The following is a 14,120-nucleotide window of genomic DNA, read 5'->3' on the forward strand; positions in this document are numbered from 1 at the left end:
AACATGCACTAATTTTATAGCAGAACCTTGCCTCAATTATATAGTGGTTATTAAAGGCCCGGCCTACCTGCGGCTCTCCAGGTATTGTGAAACTACAAACCCCAGAAAGCTTTGCCAGTAAATAGGCAGCCGACATGGCATGCTGGAACCTGTAGTTCCACAACACCTGGCGAGCCACAAATAACACACTCACTAAAACAGAGTTACACCATTTATGTTTTTGTTGTGAAATAAAAATGCTGCTCTCGGCTTTATAAACATACCGTATAATTACACAACCATTGTCAGGCCATGGAATATGTCACTGGGTAATCTTTTCCTGGCAACAAGTTCCAATCAAGGGAAGATGTGTGTTAGTTAGACACAATATACATAGGCATACTGGATCTATCTCTCTATCTAGAAAGAGTCACATCTGCTATGGAGCCCACAGCTGAAGGGGTATGTGAATTTACTGCCATTTAGCAGAACATGGGGGTCCTTGCAAGGCTTTGCTATGGGACCTACAAATGTATAATTATACCCCTGTCCCTAAGGTTTTGCTCTTTTATAAGCAATAGTGAAACTGCGCCTTTCCTATGCTGCCTTGACAGACTTATTATTTATGTCATACTTTGTAAAGTTGTAATTGTTGAAAGAATGATGCATAAATGGCCATACATGGCGGTACCTCTACAGCGACACAACGCGTTTTATAAATCCTCATGGACTTTCCATCCCATCATATCATGTGTCTATTTTGACATAATATATCACTGCTTCCTTTACACATTTAGGATGAGCCAACTACAGGAATGGATCCTCAGTCTCGTCGCTTCCTATGGAATTCTATTCTCACTATCATCAAAGAAGGTCGATCTGTAGTACTGACCTCTCACAGGTACCTGTAGTTCTGCCTTGCCCTGTCCTACCTAGCTGTCCATTGGTGACCACAGACTATTACCGAATAATAATAATTTTAATAGTGCAGGTCCACTTTGTAAATGAGCTTGTACAATGATGTTTGAGTTATAAGTAAAAACATTTGATTAATATTACTAAAATAGTTTTATAGCAAATTGATGCATAATAGCACATTTTGACAAATTGTTAAAGCAAAATAAAAACAAATATATATTGTATGTCCAATAACATATACATACTGCATGTACAACAGATGAATAGTAGGATTTAATAATGTTTTATTGTTTCTATGTTGTTTTTTTTGTTTATTTTAGTATGGAAGAATGTGAAGCTCTCTGCACCCGGCTCGCCATAATGGTTAAGGGCACCTTTAAATGTCTTGGCACCATTCAACACCTAAAATTTAAGTATGGAAAATTACATTTTATACATGTCATCATTTTATGTTTCATTCATTTTGTCATAGAGATGAGCGAAATATTCTAAACTGTTCCGTGGAATACTGACCTCATTCCTGGACTGGCGAAGCAAAAGTGGAACTCCAAGATTATGGAACTTCACACATATGTTTCACCACAAAATTCAATTTGCGCAAAAGTTCACAGCGGCTACGCTTACCTCCAGTTAGCAGGTGTTTTATTGTTGTAGAAATGATTAAAAGAACATTCTAGAAATTGCCACAATATATTCCTAAAAAACTTAATGGATGCATCAACTGATAGAATTTTCAACCCTCAGAGCTCCCAGTGATGATAGGTTTTGGAGCAATTTGTTGGCGTCCAGTAGAGAGCTAAGTCTCTGAAATCACTCTCATTTACTAAAACTAGCTCAGTGCAAAAGAGGTTTTTGTGCAATAACCTGCCTATATTTGTGCAAATTACATCATTAAGGCCCTGTCCTCTTTACAAGAGGTTGGATCCGGGAGCGTCTAAGCTCTTAGGAGTCCGGGAGAATTCTCCAATATTCAAGAGTCTCCCAGATGTTCCAGGAGAGTAGACAAGTATAATGGATAGTAGATCAGCTCAGACAATGGCTGCCTCCATGTGTGTAGATGACTGGCACATTTCAATAAAACAAAAACATTTGAATTATAATATAATTGAATGCATGACAGTCAGTGAAGGGTAAACCCACCTAGATATGAAGATCACTTCATGTAAGCAATTTACCTTGTTAGACGTAAGGACACGTCAGAAACTTCCCCCTACACACAGGGCCGGTGCTACAGTCCATGGCGCCCTAGGCACTTTCTCAAAATCGGCGCCCCCCCCCCCCAAAAAAAAAAAAAATCGGCGCCCCCCCCCGCGCCGCAGGAACACTTTGACAATCAAATAAAAATAAATAAATTAAAAAAAAATAATAATATTCTATTTACCTCCTTTTTTTTCTCTTGTCAGCAGATGCAGGGGGCTCTTCACACTTCTTCTGTTCTCTTCACTGGCTGCCAAAAACGCTCCTCGGCTTCCAAAAACACAGAGGAGGGGGGTGGAGCGGAGCGGTGCATGCTGGGAGGGGAGGGGACTCTGGGAAATAGCTTTTTTCACACTGTCTGTCAGTGACAGACAGTGTGAGAACACGGGGGGTGGGGACAGCATTTCTCTGGACCTGGAAGACGCCGCCGAAGAAGACTGATATCACATGATCACTGACTGATGTCAGTGGTCATGTGTGAGTGCTGCGCGGACGGGGGCATCCATAAAAAAAAAATAAGGAAACAGCAGGCGCCATTCCGCCGCTGTACTATGTCCCAAACACCGCTGACTAGATTACAAAATCTAGTCAGCGGCGCCCTGCAGGTCCCGGCGCCCTAGGCAACTGCCTAAGGTTGCCTAATGGGAGCGCCGGGCCTGACTGCACAACAGTCATAGTAATAGCTGTACCACTCACAGTTTATTTTACATTGCAGATTCGGAGATGGTTATATTGTTACCATGAAAGTGAGAGCGCAGAAGGCTGGCTCAGCTCCTGATCCGGGACCTGTAGAGAAGTTTATACAGACAAACTTTCCTGGTAGCTTAGAGCGAGAGAAACACTACAACATGTTACAGTATCAGATATCCTCCACCTCCCTGGCCAGGATATTTCAACTACTCATCTCCAACAAAGACAGCCTCAACATTGAAGAATACTCTGTCTCACAAACAACATTAGACCAGGTAGGAGGATGTTGGCAAACTGGTGACAATGTAAGAATATTGTGAAGATACCAGGTTTTCTGGCCCAATTCTACCCACTTCACTCTGGCTGGCCACCCAGGGGTGCCTTTCTATGCCAGGGAAGCCTACCCAGTACCTTCTAGGATTAGTATAGTCACTCAGGCAAATGCATTTAAAAAAGTACAGCAGTACATTTATTGTAATAACAGCACGACTAGAATATTATATACACACAGTAAATAAATACCAGCAGGTTTACCACATTATCTGTCCCTTACCCCACTAGCTTAAGGAGTTACAGTCACCTGACTGTCCTTGACGACCCATGGATCTGCTGATGTATTCCACTGATAGAGAAGAGCAACTCCAAAAAACAGCCACCCTGCAGCTTCCAGCCATCAATTCTCAGAATGAACATAATCTCCCCCCCCCCCCCCCCCCCGGAGTGGCTCCTTATATCTAGGGTCATATTTCCTCAGTGTTTTCCCTCCACTGGCCAATCCCCTGGCTCTCTCCCTCTTTAGACATTGGTGGGTGCTGGATCAGGGGGTTGGAGGGGGGAGTGGAGATGAGCTGTGCTTCCACAGAAGCCCCCTGCTGGGATGCAGACAAAATGTCTGGACTAGTCCTATGGAGAACAATGGATACTGATTAGTCTCTCCCAGCAACAAAGATAGCGTAGCAGTCAGCCCCTCCTAAAACTAACCCTTTACACTACTTTGTGACGTCACAGGGTCCCCAGCTGTTCCTTGCTTCCTGTAGAGAAAGGAAGGGGAGAATGAACGTAGCTACAGGCTCTCACCTGTATCCTGGAACCTCATCCTTACCCATAACCCACCTGGATTCACTTTAAGAACAATGAATAACAGATTTACTGCAATGTCAATAAGATACAAAAAACAATATACATATTTACAATGAGCTACAATGTCCCCCTTATCCACATGTAATTAGACACTGCAGTTGTATTCTGTTTAGCTGGGGAACAAAATCAGGGGCTATAAAAAGTATAGGCTATAATCCACATTTTGTGAGAAATGAGGGACAGGCTGGTTAAGGTGTTAGCAAACTCGTTTTGTCACAAATATGTTTATAATATTTGCATTGCAATGGCTCCAAAGGCCCTGACACACATCAATGTTGTCACAGCTGACTGTATTATAAGAATAACTGGTAATGCTTTTTTCCCTTCTACTGTTATACTTCTAATTTATTTATAAGGCACCAACATATTACACAGTGATGTACATTGTGGGGACCATATGACATATGAAATTATCAGAAATAAAGATGGCCCTGCTGAAATGAGTACACAAGCTAAATCTACAATACAATTTTATAATCTTACAATTGTTATAAACTATAGCCAAAGTTTTACTCGTATAGTGACATTTTTACTTATATGTACAGTATGTTTTACATGCATGCTCTGGCTTTATTACTTCTCTTTTATTTCATTAATGTATATCGCACTTTCTAAATGGATGGTATCATCAAAGTTTCATTTTAAATATGTGAAGTCATTTTTTAAAAACTTACCATATTGTGTTATATTGTTTTTAGTCATTCCTAATCTTTTTAATGACCTGCAATGTCTTTTATAACCTACAGATGTCACTGTTTCAATTGCTGTCTGTAGTAAAGCATTTAGTTGACAGCTGTCCACAGACAACAGTGACAGATGTAACTATGAAATACAAACTTTTCTTAATTACAAATTTGTTGATCATTCGTGAATGTTGCATCACGCAGCAATGGCGTTATCTTTGCTTTAATCAGTGGCTATTGCTCTACAACATGTGTTTGTTGAAAACAGAAAGAAAAAGCCCAACTAAATACATAGAATAAAGCAGTAATAAAATGCCTAATAGAACCCTGATATTTATGCATTGTCCTCTGCAGGTGTTTGTGAACTTTGCTAAACAACAAACAGAAGATGAGGATCTCCGTCTACATCCTCGAGCTGCTGGAGCCACACGAGATGTCAAAGTCGCACCTGCCCCACTACCAAAAGCATGATTGAAGCACACAAATATTGCCCTAAGTATCTTGGTAACGATAGCAGAACTTGACGTTGGTTTTTTGGAAGTGTTGATGAAGATTGTAGCTACAAGACTCAAGAAAGTTGTTTATCCACTCACAAAACTAGTTGAGAACTTGTAACAGTTTAATAAAGAACAGCCTATTAGAAAAGTGTTCCCAGTCTGCAAAGTGTACCTGCAGAGGTTCACCCGATATATACTCCAGTTTGACGTCATATCTAGCACTTCATCCTCTTGTGCCAGACAGTATTTTAAGGTGCTGGCCATGTATAAAGTGTTTTATGTGCAGCTTGTGATAACCATGTTTCCAGTCATGGCTAATAATAGAAGCCATCATAATCCTTTACAGTATTGTTTTGCAAAAAAGCAATTACTACCTATTGTAATCAACCTGTTCCTCCGGCTGTCTGTGTGTACTATCCAAACAGACCATACCTTTTTACTGTGACATTATGATTTTTAAAATTATGTTCCATAGTTGTATACACTATGGAGTCAGTATAAACTTAACGACCTCTGACCACCTTATATAAGTTTTAGTAACTTGTAACCATTGAAGATGCCTGCAGTTTGTTCTGCAGCTCCCAATAGCTGTACAGTATGGCAGCCATGGTAATTTAGGGATCAAATAAAAATGTATCTATACATATGCTGCGCTTTCTGTTTGCATTTATTTCAGGGAACCCTCAACTATAACTTACTTGCAATATTTCAACCTTTCTACGCTCTAGTTCTGTCCCAATGCAGGATCTACACTAATTACAAGGATACTTATTATTGTTGCAATAATTTATTTAATGACCTTGATTAATCGATTTGCTTTGTTCTTTATCATATGCTTAACAAATAAAGTTTAGTGGATTGAGCTTGTTTTATTTCTTTATATTTGTATATCGTATTATGGAATGGTGACTATTGGTGCAATAATTATAAAACGCATAGTGTTGATTCCTCTCCTCATTTACCCAAATCACTTCACCTTAAACTCTATATACTTAAACCCCACAATAAATAATGACACTGACACCAATGTTAAGTTTGGAAGAAGGTCACAGTTTATTTATAATACCAGCGATCCAATGAGGTAGCAGCGAGAGCAGGGCAGTCAGCTAAAAATCATATACCAATAAGGTGGAAGATCACAATCCCACCGACCCAGGTTAAACCTTATGTATTGGCTGGTACCATTATGAGGCAATAAGTGACTATACCCTCTCTGGACTCAACAATGTTATGCCCTTACTAGGTATCCCAAGGTCCTCCTTACTAGAGAAACCCAGAGTCTAATGACTTCGAAGGGAACAGTGACCATTAACCAAATCGAGTAAGTACCGTCTGCTAAATGCAATGCTCTCCTATCAAAACTGTATGGGAAGAAAACATGTTAAATCTTGCATTATCACCTCAAATTGCCGGATGGGGAGGAAGGTAACCGGATCCAGGGAAAAGAGGAAGTTGCATTCTGCTACAGCAGCTAATATGAACAGATATGCCAGACACTCCCACTGGATCCCATTGGCTGTTCACTCTGAAGATTTAACCCTGAAGTAGTAAGTACATGCTGGGCACAAACATATGATTTTAAATGCGTTTGGCTTAATGGCTTCACTTCACCTTAGTATTATGATGTTTGTGGATTTGTATTTAATGTCCTGTATCCTATAAAGCAGTCCTCTTTCATAAAAATATCCTCCGACTACGTAACAGGTTTGGTAAACTGTATGGGTTAAAGTCCAAATGTTCAGTAAGCTGTAGCAACCAATTCACACTTAGCTGTGAATGATCTATTGCAAGTTAGACAATAGATGGATATTATGCATACTTGTCAATCTGTTCATCCATCACCAGTGTTATATGTTCCCCCTCCACAGGCTTTCAACAGGACAGTGGGACTGAAACACTATATCCACCAAGGGGTGTGTTAAGCCACATGGTTACAGATATCTTTGCAAGCGTGCACATTGCTGCTGCATTCGTTGTCTTAAAGTCTCCATCACCGCCACATCGTAGCCATCCCAGTGGAGTCCAAAGAGGAATCCCTTCAGCATGCTGCTGCCCAGTCCAGCACACCTCCAAGTGCCAGAGCCTCAAATACCATAGCCAATGGCCAGCCAATACCCACTGTCCTAAACTGAGCTGACCAGCCTGAAGAGTGGGGATTTCTGGGGGGATAAAAACCATGTTCTGGGCAGGGCCGCCGAGAGGGGGGGGGGAGCGGGTACAGTTTACCCGGGCCCGGCCCGCTGCTAATTAATTTTTTTTTTTTTTAATTTTTCTGTCCTGCGCTTTTTTTTCTAACTTTTTTTTTTTTTTTTTTTCCCGCGGGGGGGGGGGGGGGGGGGGGGGGGTGAGGGGGGGGTCTTGGGTTTCTTGGGAGCTGGGAGGAAGAATAAATTAAAAAAAATAAAATAAAATAAATACTCACGTGATCGCGCGGCGCCGTGTCCCTCCTCTCCTCCATTCACACTGACTGCCGGGCGTGACGTCATCAAGTCACGCCTGTCAGTCAGTGAGGAGCGCCGCAGCCAGCAGGAAGAAAGAAGACAGAAGAGGAGACAGAAGAGCAGAAAAGAAAAGAAAGAAGTTGACAAAAGGTAAGTAAAGAAACGGAGAGGCAAGGGGAGGAAAACAGAGAGGGACAGTACTATAAAGAAAGGGGACAGAGAAACAGAGGAGGAAAAAAAGGAGAGAGCCACAGAGGAATAAAAAAAAATTGGGGAAAGAGGAACAGAGGAGAGGAAAAAAGGAGAGAGCCACAGGGGAATAAAAAAGAAAGTGGGAGAGAGGAACAGAGGAGGAAAAAAAGGAGAGAGTCACAGAGGAATAAAAAAAAATTGGGGAAAGAGGAACAGAGGAGGGGAAAAAAAGTGGGAGAGAGGAACAGAGGAGGGAAAAAAAGGAGAGAGCCACAGGGGAATAAAAAAAAAAGTGGGAGAGAGGAAAAGAGGAGGAAAAAAAGTGGGAGAGAGGCACAAAGTAAAAAAGAAGGGGGAAAAGCAGCATGGAGGTCGCAGTGTGAGCATAAGGGGGTACAGTGTAGTTGTGATGAAGGGGCACAGTATTGTGTGTGTAATGGCACAGGGGGCTTGTTGCAATGTAGTGTGTGTGAGGTAGGTGGCAGCTAATTAATGGGCGCTATTTTGTTTGTAGGGTGATGGTGAGGCAATTTAATAGTAGGGACTATTAATTTAAGATGGGGTGGTTTGGGGGCTATTGAATCTTGGGGTGAGTTTAGGGAGAATGAGGTCTATTTATTAAATGTGACTATGAATTATTTAATGGCAGTGATGGTTGCGGGAAATAGGTATTGCTGGGGCTGTTTGCAGGAAGGGATATAGGTTTATTTATTAAATGTGAATAGTATTATTTTAATGTTGGGGCTGGAGGAAGGCCTAATTATTAATCGTGGGTGCTATTGATTTAACGCTGGGGCTGGCTGTAATTTTCTAAATGTAGCCATTTTTTTTTCAAAATAGGTCCTTCAACATTTCTGGATCCGGACAAGCCACAACTAAAGAAAGCAGCAGCCACAGGTGGAGAAAGCGAGAAGAACAGGTAGGAGAGAGCAGCACAGTGTGTGAAATGTTGTGATTCTAGTAGGGACAATACCAATTTTTGGTGAATGTTGTGTCCAATGTAAGGTGTAGGCCAAGACTGAACTGTTTGTGTACACACTGCATTGTTTGTATACTACCCTGTGGTGGTAGATGTCCTGAAAGTCAGGAGTGCTTGAACATATGTGACGCTCCGGCGAATTGAGAGCCTAGTGGTTTTTATGTTAGCCACGCCCCAATGGCACATTTGCCACGCCCCAAATGCATGACCACACCCCCAAAAATTTTGCACTGCCGTTTGGCTAGCCACGCCCCTGAATATATGACCATATACCTAATTTTTTTTGCGCCGCCGTAAGGCGGCGCAAAAAAATTTTGGGGCTTCACTATGAGGGGGGCCCCATGAATTTGTTGTACCCGGGCCCTGAATTCTTCTTGGCAGCCCTGGTTCTGGGAGAGCTGGGGATATTTTTTGGGTAAGCCAAGGCTGGGGATTAAGCTTCTCTGGGGATGAAAAAAAAATATTGCGGACAGCTAAATAGCAAGTGTTAGTCGCCATGCGGCATTTCTATCTGATTGTTATAGTCAGAGTGGGCCCACCAAGAGCAGAAAGTTAAATAAACGTGCCTTATTTATCATTAATCTTGATGTGATTTCACCCATGTCATGATACAACTCCCTATGTAATTATTTCACTTTAAGTCCCATGCTTCATGGGCTGCATTTAGTAGAAATAGACAGTTATCTGTGAAACCTGCTAAATAAACCATACTTGCCATCTCTCCAGGAATGTCTGGGAGACTCCCAAAATCCGAGTAGATCTCCCGGACTTCCGGGAGAGCAGGCAATTCTCCCACATCCTGCCCACTTCCTAGTGAAGTGGGTAGGGTTGGAGCCTTAATGACGTGATTTGCGACGAATCGCGTTATTTTGGCCACGCCCCCATGACAACATGATATTTTTATAGTAGAGGTGGGGCCGAAATAATGCGATTGAGCGCATCACCGTCCCCTCCCACCATCCCGACACGCCCCCTTACCTAGATCTCCCGGACTTTTAATTATTAAAGTTGGCAAACATGAAATAAACATGTATGTAATGCAGTAATATAACATCCAGAGAAGCTTTTAACCTGATAGCCTTGATGCTTCAGTAAAAATGTAATTAAAAAAGATGAAAATACATTACATTATATTCTCATTCTCTCTCTCTCTCTCTCTCTCTCTCGTTCTCTCTCTCCATACAGTATAACTGTCCAGCATGCTGAATACCACGTATCCCCTACAGCTATGAAAGCTATGTTCCAATTTATACAATTAAAGAAACATCAACTTAAAGATGCATAACAATACAGTTACGCACAAGAACTGGAAATACATTTTAGATCAATACTTTTTCCATAGTTTAAAATTGCTGTTTAATGTAATTCTTTTCATATATTAATTATCAGTAGACATAGAAGCCATTAATTAAAACATTCTATCAGAAGAGACAGTTGGCGGAGAACATTTACAAAGCGTGATTTTGCATAGCTCAGTTTTTAATCAAGTGAATGATTTGGCAGCATAAACCTTTAATCTTACACTTTAATTCTGTGGCCACTGCAACAGCAACGTTTCTTCAAACACAATAAGAATGCAACTTGGAAAAGGAAATGCAAGAAAATGAAAAACATAAGTTTTACAACCGTTATGCTTTGCAAGGCAAAGGTAGCACAAGGCAAATCTTGGGGGATATGAGATAGATAACGGTACTAAAATACACATGTTTTCACAGTCCTTATAGGTATTCAATTAGCGCAACCCCTGAAAAGTATCATACATTGGAATTGACTTATCTACTGAGAATAGGGTTCCAAATAAAAAAAAAATTTGGGTGACAGAGTTCGGGTCCCATTACTTCATTCCCCAGCTGACATGAGCAGACAGCAGATAGCAGACTCTTCATCATAACATTTACAACATCAACTTGCAGTGTAGGAAATACTATGTATCATAGGTGGCAATGGATTAAGGGATTAAAGAAAATACAATATTGATAAACAATGTTTTATTTTGATATATACACAAACACATGTGTCAACCTACCCTATTCTGGAGAGATGCAGTTCTTCATGTAAAATATTGTGCAGAAAAAGTGATTCCTATAAGAACTAGAATGACTGGCTGGTTAATGCCAACAGAATGAGCCCCAACTTTCCCTTATATGTCAGACAATGATATATTAGTCATTGTCTTTTTCTTGCACACTGCCCCACCTTCATATGCAGTGTACCTCAATTTCTGTCTGAGCGGGCAATATAGGGGCACTATAGGAGCAGGGCTACTATGTGCTGACTTCCAGCTTCTTTATTGGGTACATTCTTCTGTAGTTTATTCCTCCATCCATCTTCCTGCTACTGTGATTCTTAAGTGCTGTACCAGTGATTGTTATGTTGTCAGCACTTGTGTAAGTGTAATAAAGCTGTACAAATAACCAGGGAATGTACCTGTATGACTACAGACATGCCATATGCTCAGTGGGAAATGTGAACATTGTATACATTAGTATTTGGAGTAAAGCAAGGCCCTTATTGGGTTAAATAGCCTTGAAACAGGATGCTGTCAGCCTATTCATGTTCCTATTGTCTCCAGTTCTTTCCCACCCACTACTCTAGAGAAGGGAGAGATACTATCAGCTCTGGCCAGCAAACAGGGAAGGATGTGGAGAGGTTCGGTGCTGGTAGCTAGTACAAGGCTTCAATCAACAGGGGGCAATTATTGGAGAGCTGCTAATGAATCCTGCTCTCATTTCTTATTAAAGTAAGTGCCAAATATAATGTATTCCATAGGGTAAGTGACAGACGCTGCAGATATAGAATAACAAATACTGCCAAATGACATGAGGCGCAATTTACCCAGTTATCATCACAATGTAAATATCACAACTTTAAAATAAAAAACCTTTGTGAACAGGTTCCACTAAATAGATAGGTTAGTGTCCCTTAAAGATGATGCTCCTACAAGAAAGAGGTCTGCAGTCTTCCTACAGGAGGGAAAGGGGGGGGGGGCTGGAGCAAGCACAGATCTATACGGAAGAGGGATTACACTGTTACTTCTTGTCACTAGCCGCGGCGGCCGCGGGCTCCGCCGCGACTCACTGCCCCTGGTCTCTGGCGTCCCGGCCGTCACTATGACAACCAGTATGTCACTTCCAGTCTCCACATTCTGGCTGCCTAGGCAACAACCGGGACGCCTGCATCTCTCTGCCGCCACGCCCAGCCAGCTGTCAAACAGCCGGGCGCGCACGCGCAGGACTAGTTAGGTTCAGCCAATTATGGCTGATTAGTTTTACGCAGCTGGGCACTCTGCTTGTTCATTGGCAGCAGTGCCAGTATTCATTATGTAAAACCTGTGAGCACTTGCAGGGCTTTGCCCTGATTGGTTCTTAGAACTATTTAAGGTAGTGAGGACTGAGCCTCACTGCCGGTTATAGCGTCCTGTCTCAGTACTGCTGCCTGCCCCTGGGCTCTATTGGTTTTGAAACCTTGGATTGCTTTCTCTGTGTATGACCTCTGCCTGTTTCCTGGACTCTGAACCTTTGCCTGTGACCCTGACCTTCTGCCTGTACCCGGACTCTGAACCGTTGCCTATGACCTTGACCTTCTGCCTGTACCCGGACACTGAACCATTGCCTGTGACCCTGACCCTGCTTGTTCCTGACGTCTCCACGGGGCTCTCTCCAGTCCGTAGATCTCTGGCCTGTCCCTACTGCGTGTATTACCTCCTGTACCTGTGCGCTGCCGTGTGAACATAAATTTGTACTACACTGAGTGTCCTGGAGGCATCCGAGTACCTGTGAGCGTAACTAGTCTCTACAGGAAAGGCGGCTGCTATAGGTGAAGACCTCTTCTACTATAGTTCCACAAGTTTATGCCACACTGGTTGCCAAAACACTTCTCAAGTGGAAAAATGCCTATGTCCATGTATTGATGCTTATGGTGGTGGCCATTTTTATGGAGATCAAGATTTAATCAAAGACTGACAGGTAAGACAACATGACTTCAGTAATGGAGACAGAAATATAAAAAACACTTCAGTCACTAGAGATTCATTAGCTGCTGTAATTGGCCAAAATTGTGACAATCGTTTAGGGGCGGGGTGAAATGATGCAATTCATCAGGCCCCGCCCCTGCACACCCACCTCCTCCGGGATCTCCCTGAAGCCAACGAGGAAAAGTTGGAAAGTATGGTTTAGGCATTAGAACCCTACATAGACTGGGCCTTGGCTTACTAGTCAAGTCTTGAGGGACACACTACTTCTCAGGTTTAATAAATGGGTCTCCTTACAGAGTGTCCTTTAGTAAAGGAAATGGTTGGTCAATAATTAAACTGGATGACAGTATTGCTTTAGAAGCTGTCACATATACAAGATCAGAAATGTGTTAGAACAATAAACTGATACACTGAAAGAAACTTAGCTACATATAGAATCCTCCCAAAAGTTAGAAAATATTTGCACTAGTTAGATTACTATAGTATCTTATACAATTTATTATTATGTTGTGCGTTATTGTATTTTACTTCAAGATCATGTTGTTAATAATATGCAAATATGTATTACTCATTTACTAAGTGGCAATGTACAATTATTAATAACATTTATATAGCCCCTACGGATGATGTAGCACTTCAGAGACCTTTAATCAACCAGATCAGTGCCTGAACCAATGGAGCTTACTATTTATTTTGTAGATGCACACATGGGGGTTTATTTTGTTAGAAGTCAAATAACCTATTATTATGTCCTTGGGGGTGTGGGAAGAAAGTGAAGCACTCAGAGGAAACCCATACTCAGACTGGTAGGACATACAAACTCCACACACATGGGTGCCTGATCAGAACTGAACCCATGACCCAAGTGCTGTGAGGCAGCAATGCTAACCACTCTGCCACCCAGACAATAACTATGAGATTAATTCATTTGACTTTATTTTATGGTTGCAGGGGATTTTTTATTTGTTGAAAGTGACAAAACAAAAACAAAAAATAAATGATTAAACAATAAATAAAAGGAAATTAAACGCTAATCAGTATCCACTCAAGAGTATATTCTCCCTTATTCTATCATATTTTGATATTTCTGGTGGAATCTTTTAGTACAGAGTTAGTTCCTCAGTTTAATACCTTGTTTAGTTTTACATTCTAAAGGTAAGTGACCTGAACCAGTGTGGATAGTGGAGAGAGACTATGTAAGCCGTTCACCCATATAAACACTGTGGTTTACTTTAATGCAATCAGGATAGTGTCTTTGAATGGATGAACGTAGAAGAACACTGGGATCATTTTTAGAATATCATTAATGGTGGTGATACGATTGCCGTTTATGGAAATTTTGGGTTTTCACTAGACCCAAACTGTTGACACTTGAAAAGTTGTTTTATGTACATTAAGGAAACACTTGGATGCATTGCTTTAGAACTCCAT

The 14,120-nt window shown here is 41.5% G+C and overlaps 1 protein-coding gene across 2 annotated transcripts in view; it reads left to right on the plus strand.

Annotated features, from left to right (window-relative positions):
- The window catches only part of ABCA4 (ATP binding cassette subfamily A member 4), a 157,506-nt gene extending 151,540 nt beyond the window's left edge, over window positions 1-5,966 (plus strand). For both annotated transcript variants that reach the window (XM_075182349.1, XM_075182350.1), the window contains 4 exons: window positions 777-880; window positions 1,218-1,310; window positions 2,810-3,059; window positions 4,962-5,966. In XM_075182349.1, coding sequence (XP_075038450.1) covers window positions 777-880; window positions 1,218-1,310; window positions 2,810-3,059; window positions 4,962-5,078 — 564 coding nt within the window. In that variant the 3' untranslated portion in view covers window positions 5,079-5,966. The remainder of the gene's footprint in view (window positions 1-776; window positions 881-1,217; window positions 1,311-2,809; window positions 3,060-4,961) is intronic.
- The last annotated feature ends 8,154 nt before the right edge of the window (window positions 5,967-14,120 follow it).

This window comes from Mixophyes fleayi, chromosome 8, assembly GCF_038048845.1.
Source record: "Mixophyes fleayi isolate aMixFle1 chromosome 8, aMixFle1.hap1, whole genome shotgun sequence".
NCBI classification, from domain to species: domain Eukaryota; kingdom Metazoa; phylum Chordata; class Amphibia; order Anura; family Limnodynastidae; genus Mixophyes; species Mixophyes fleayi.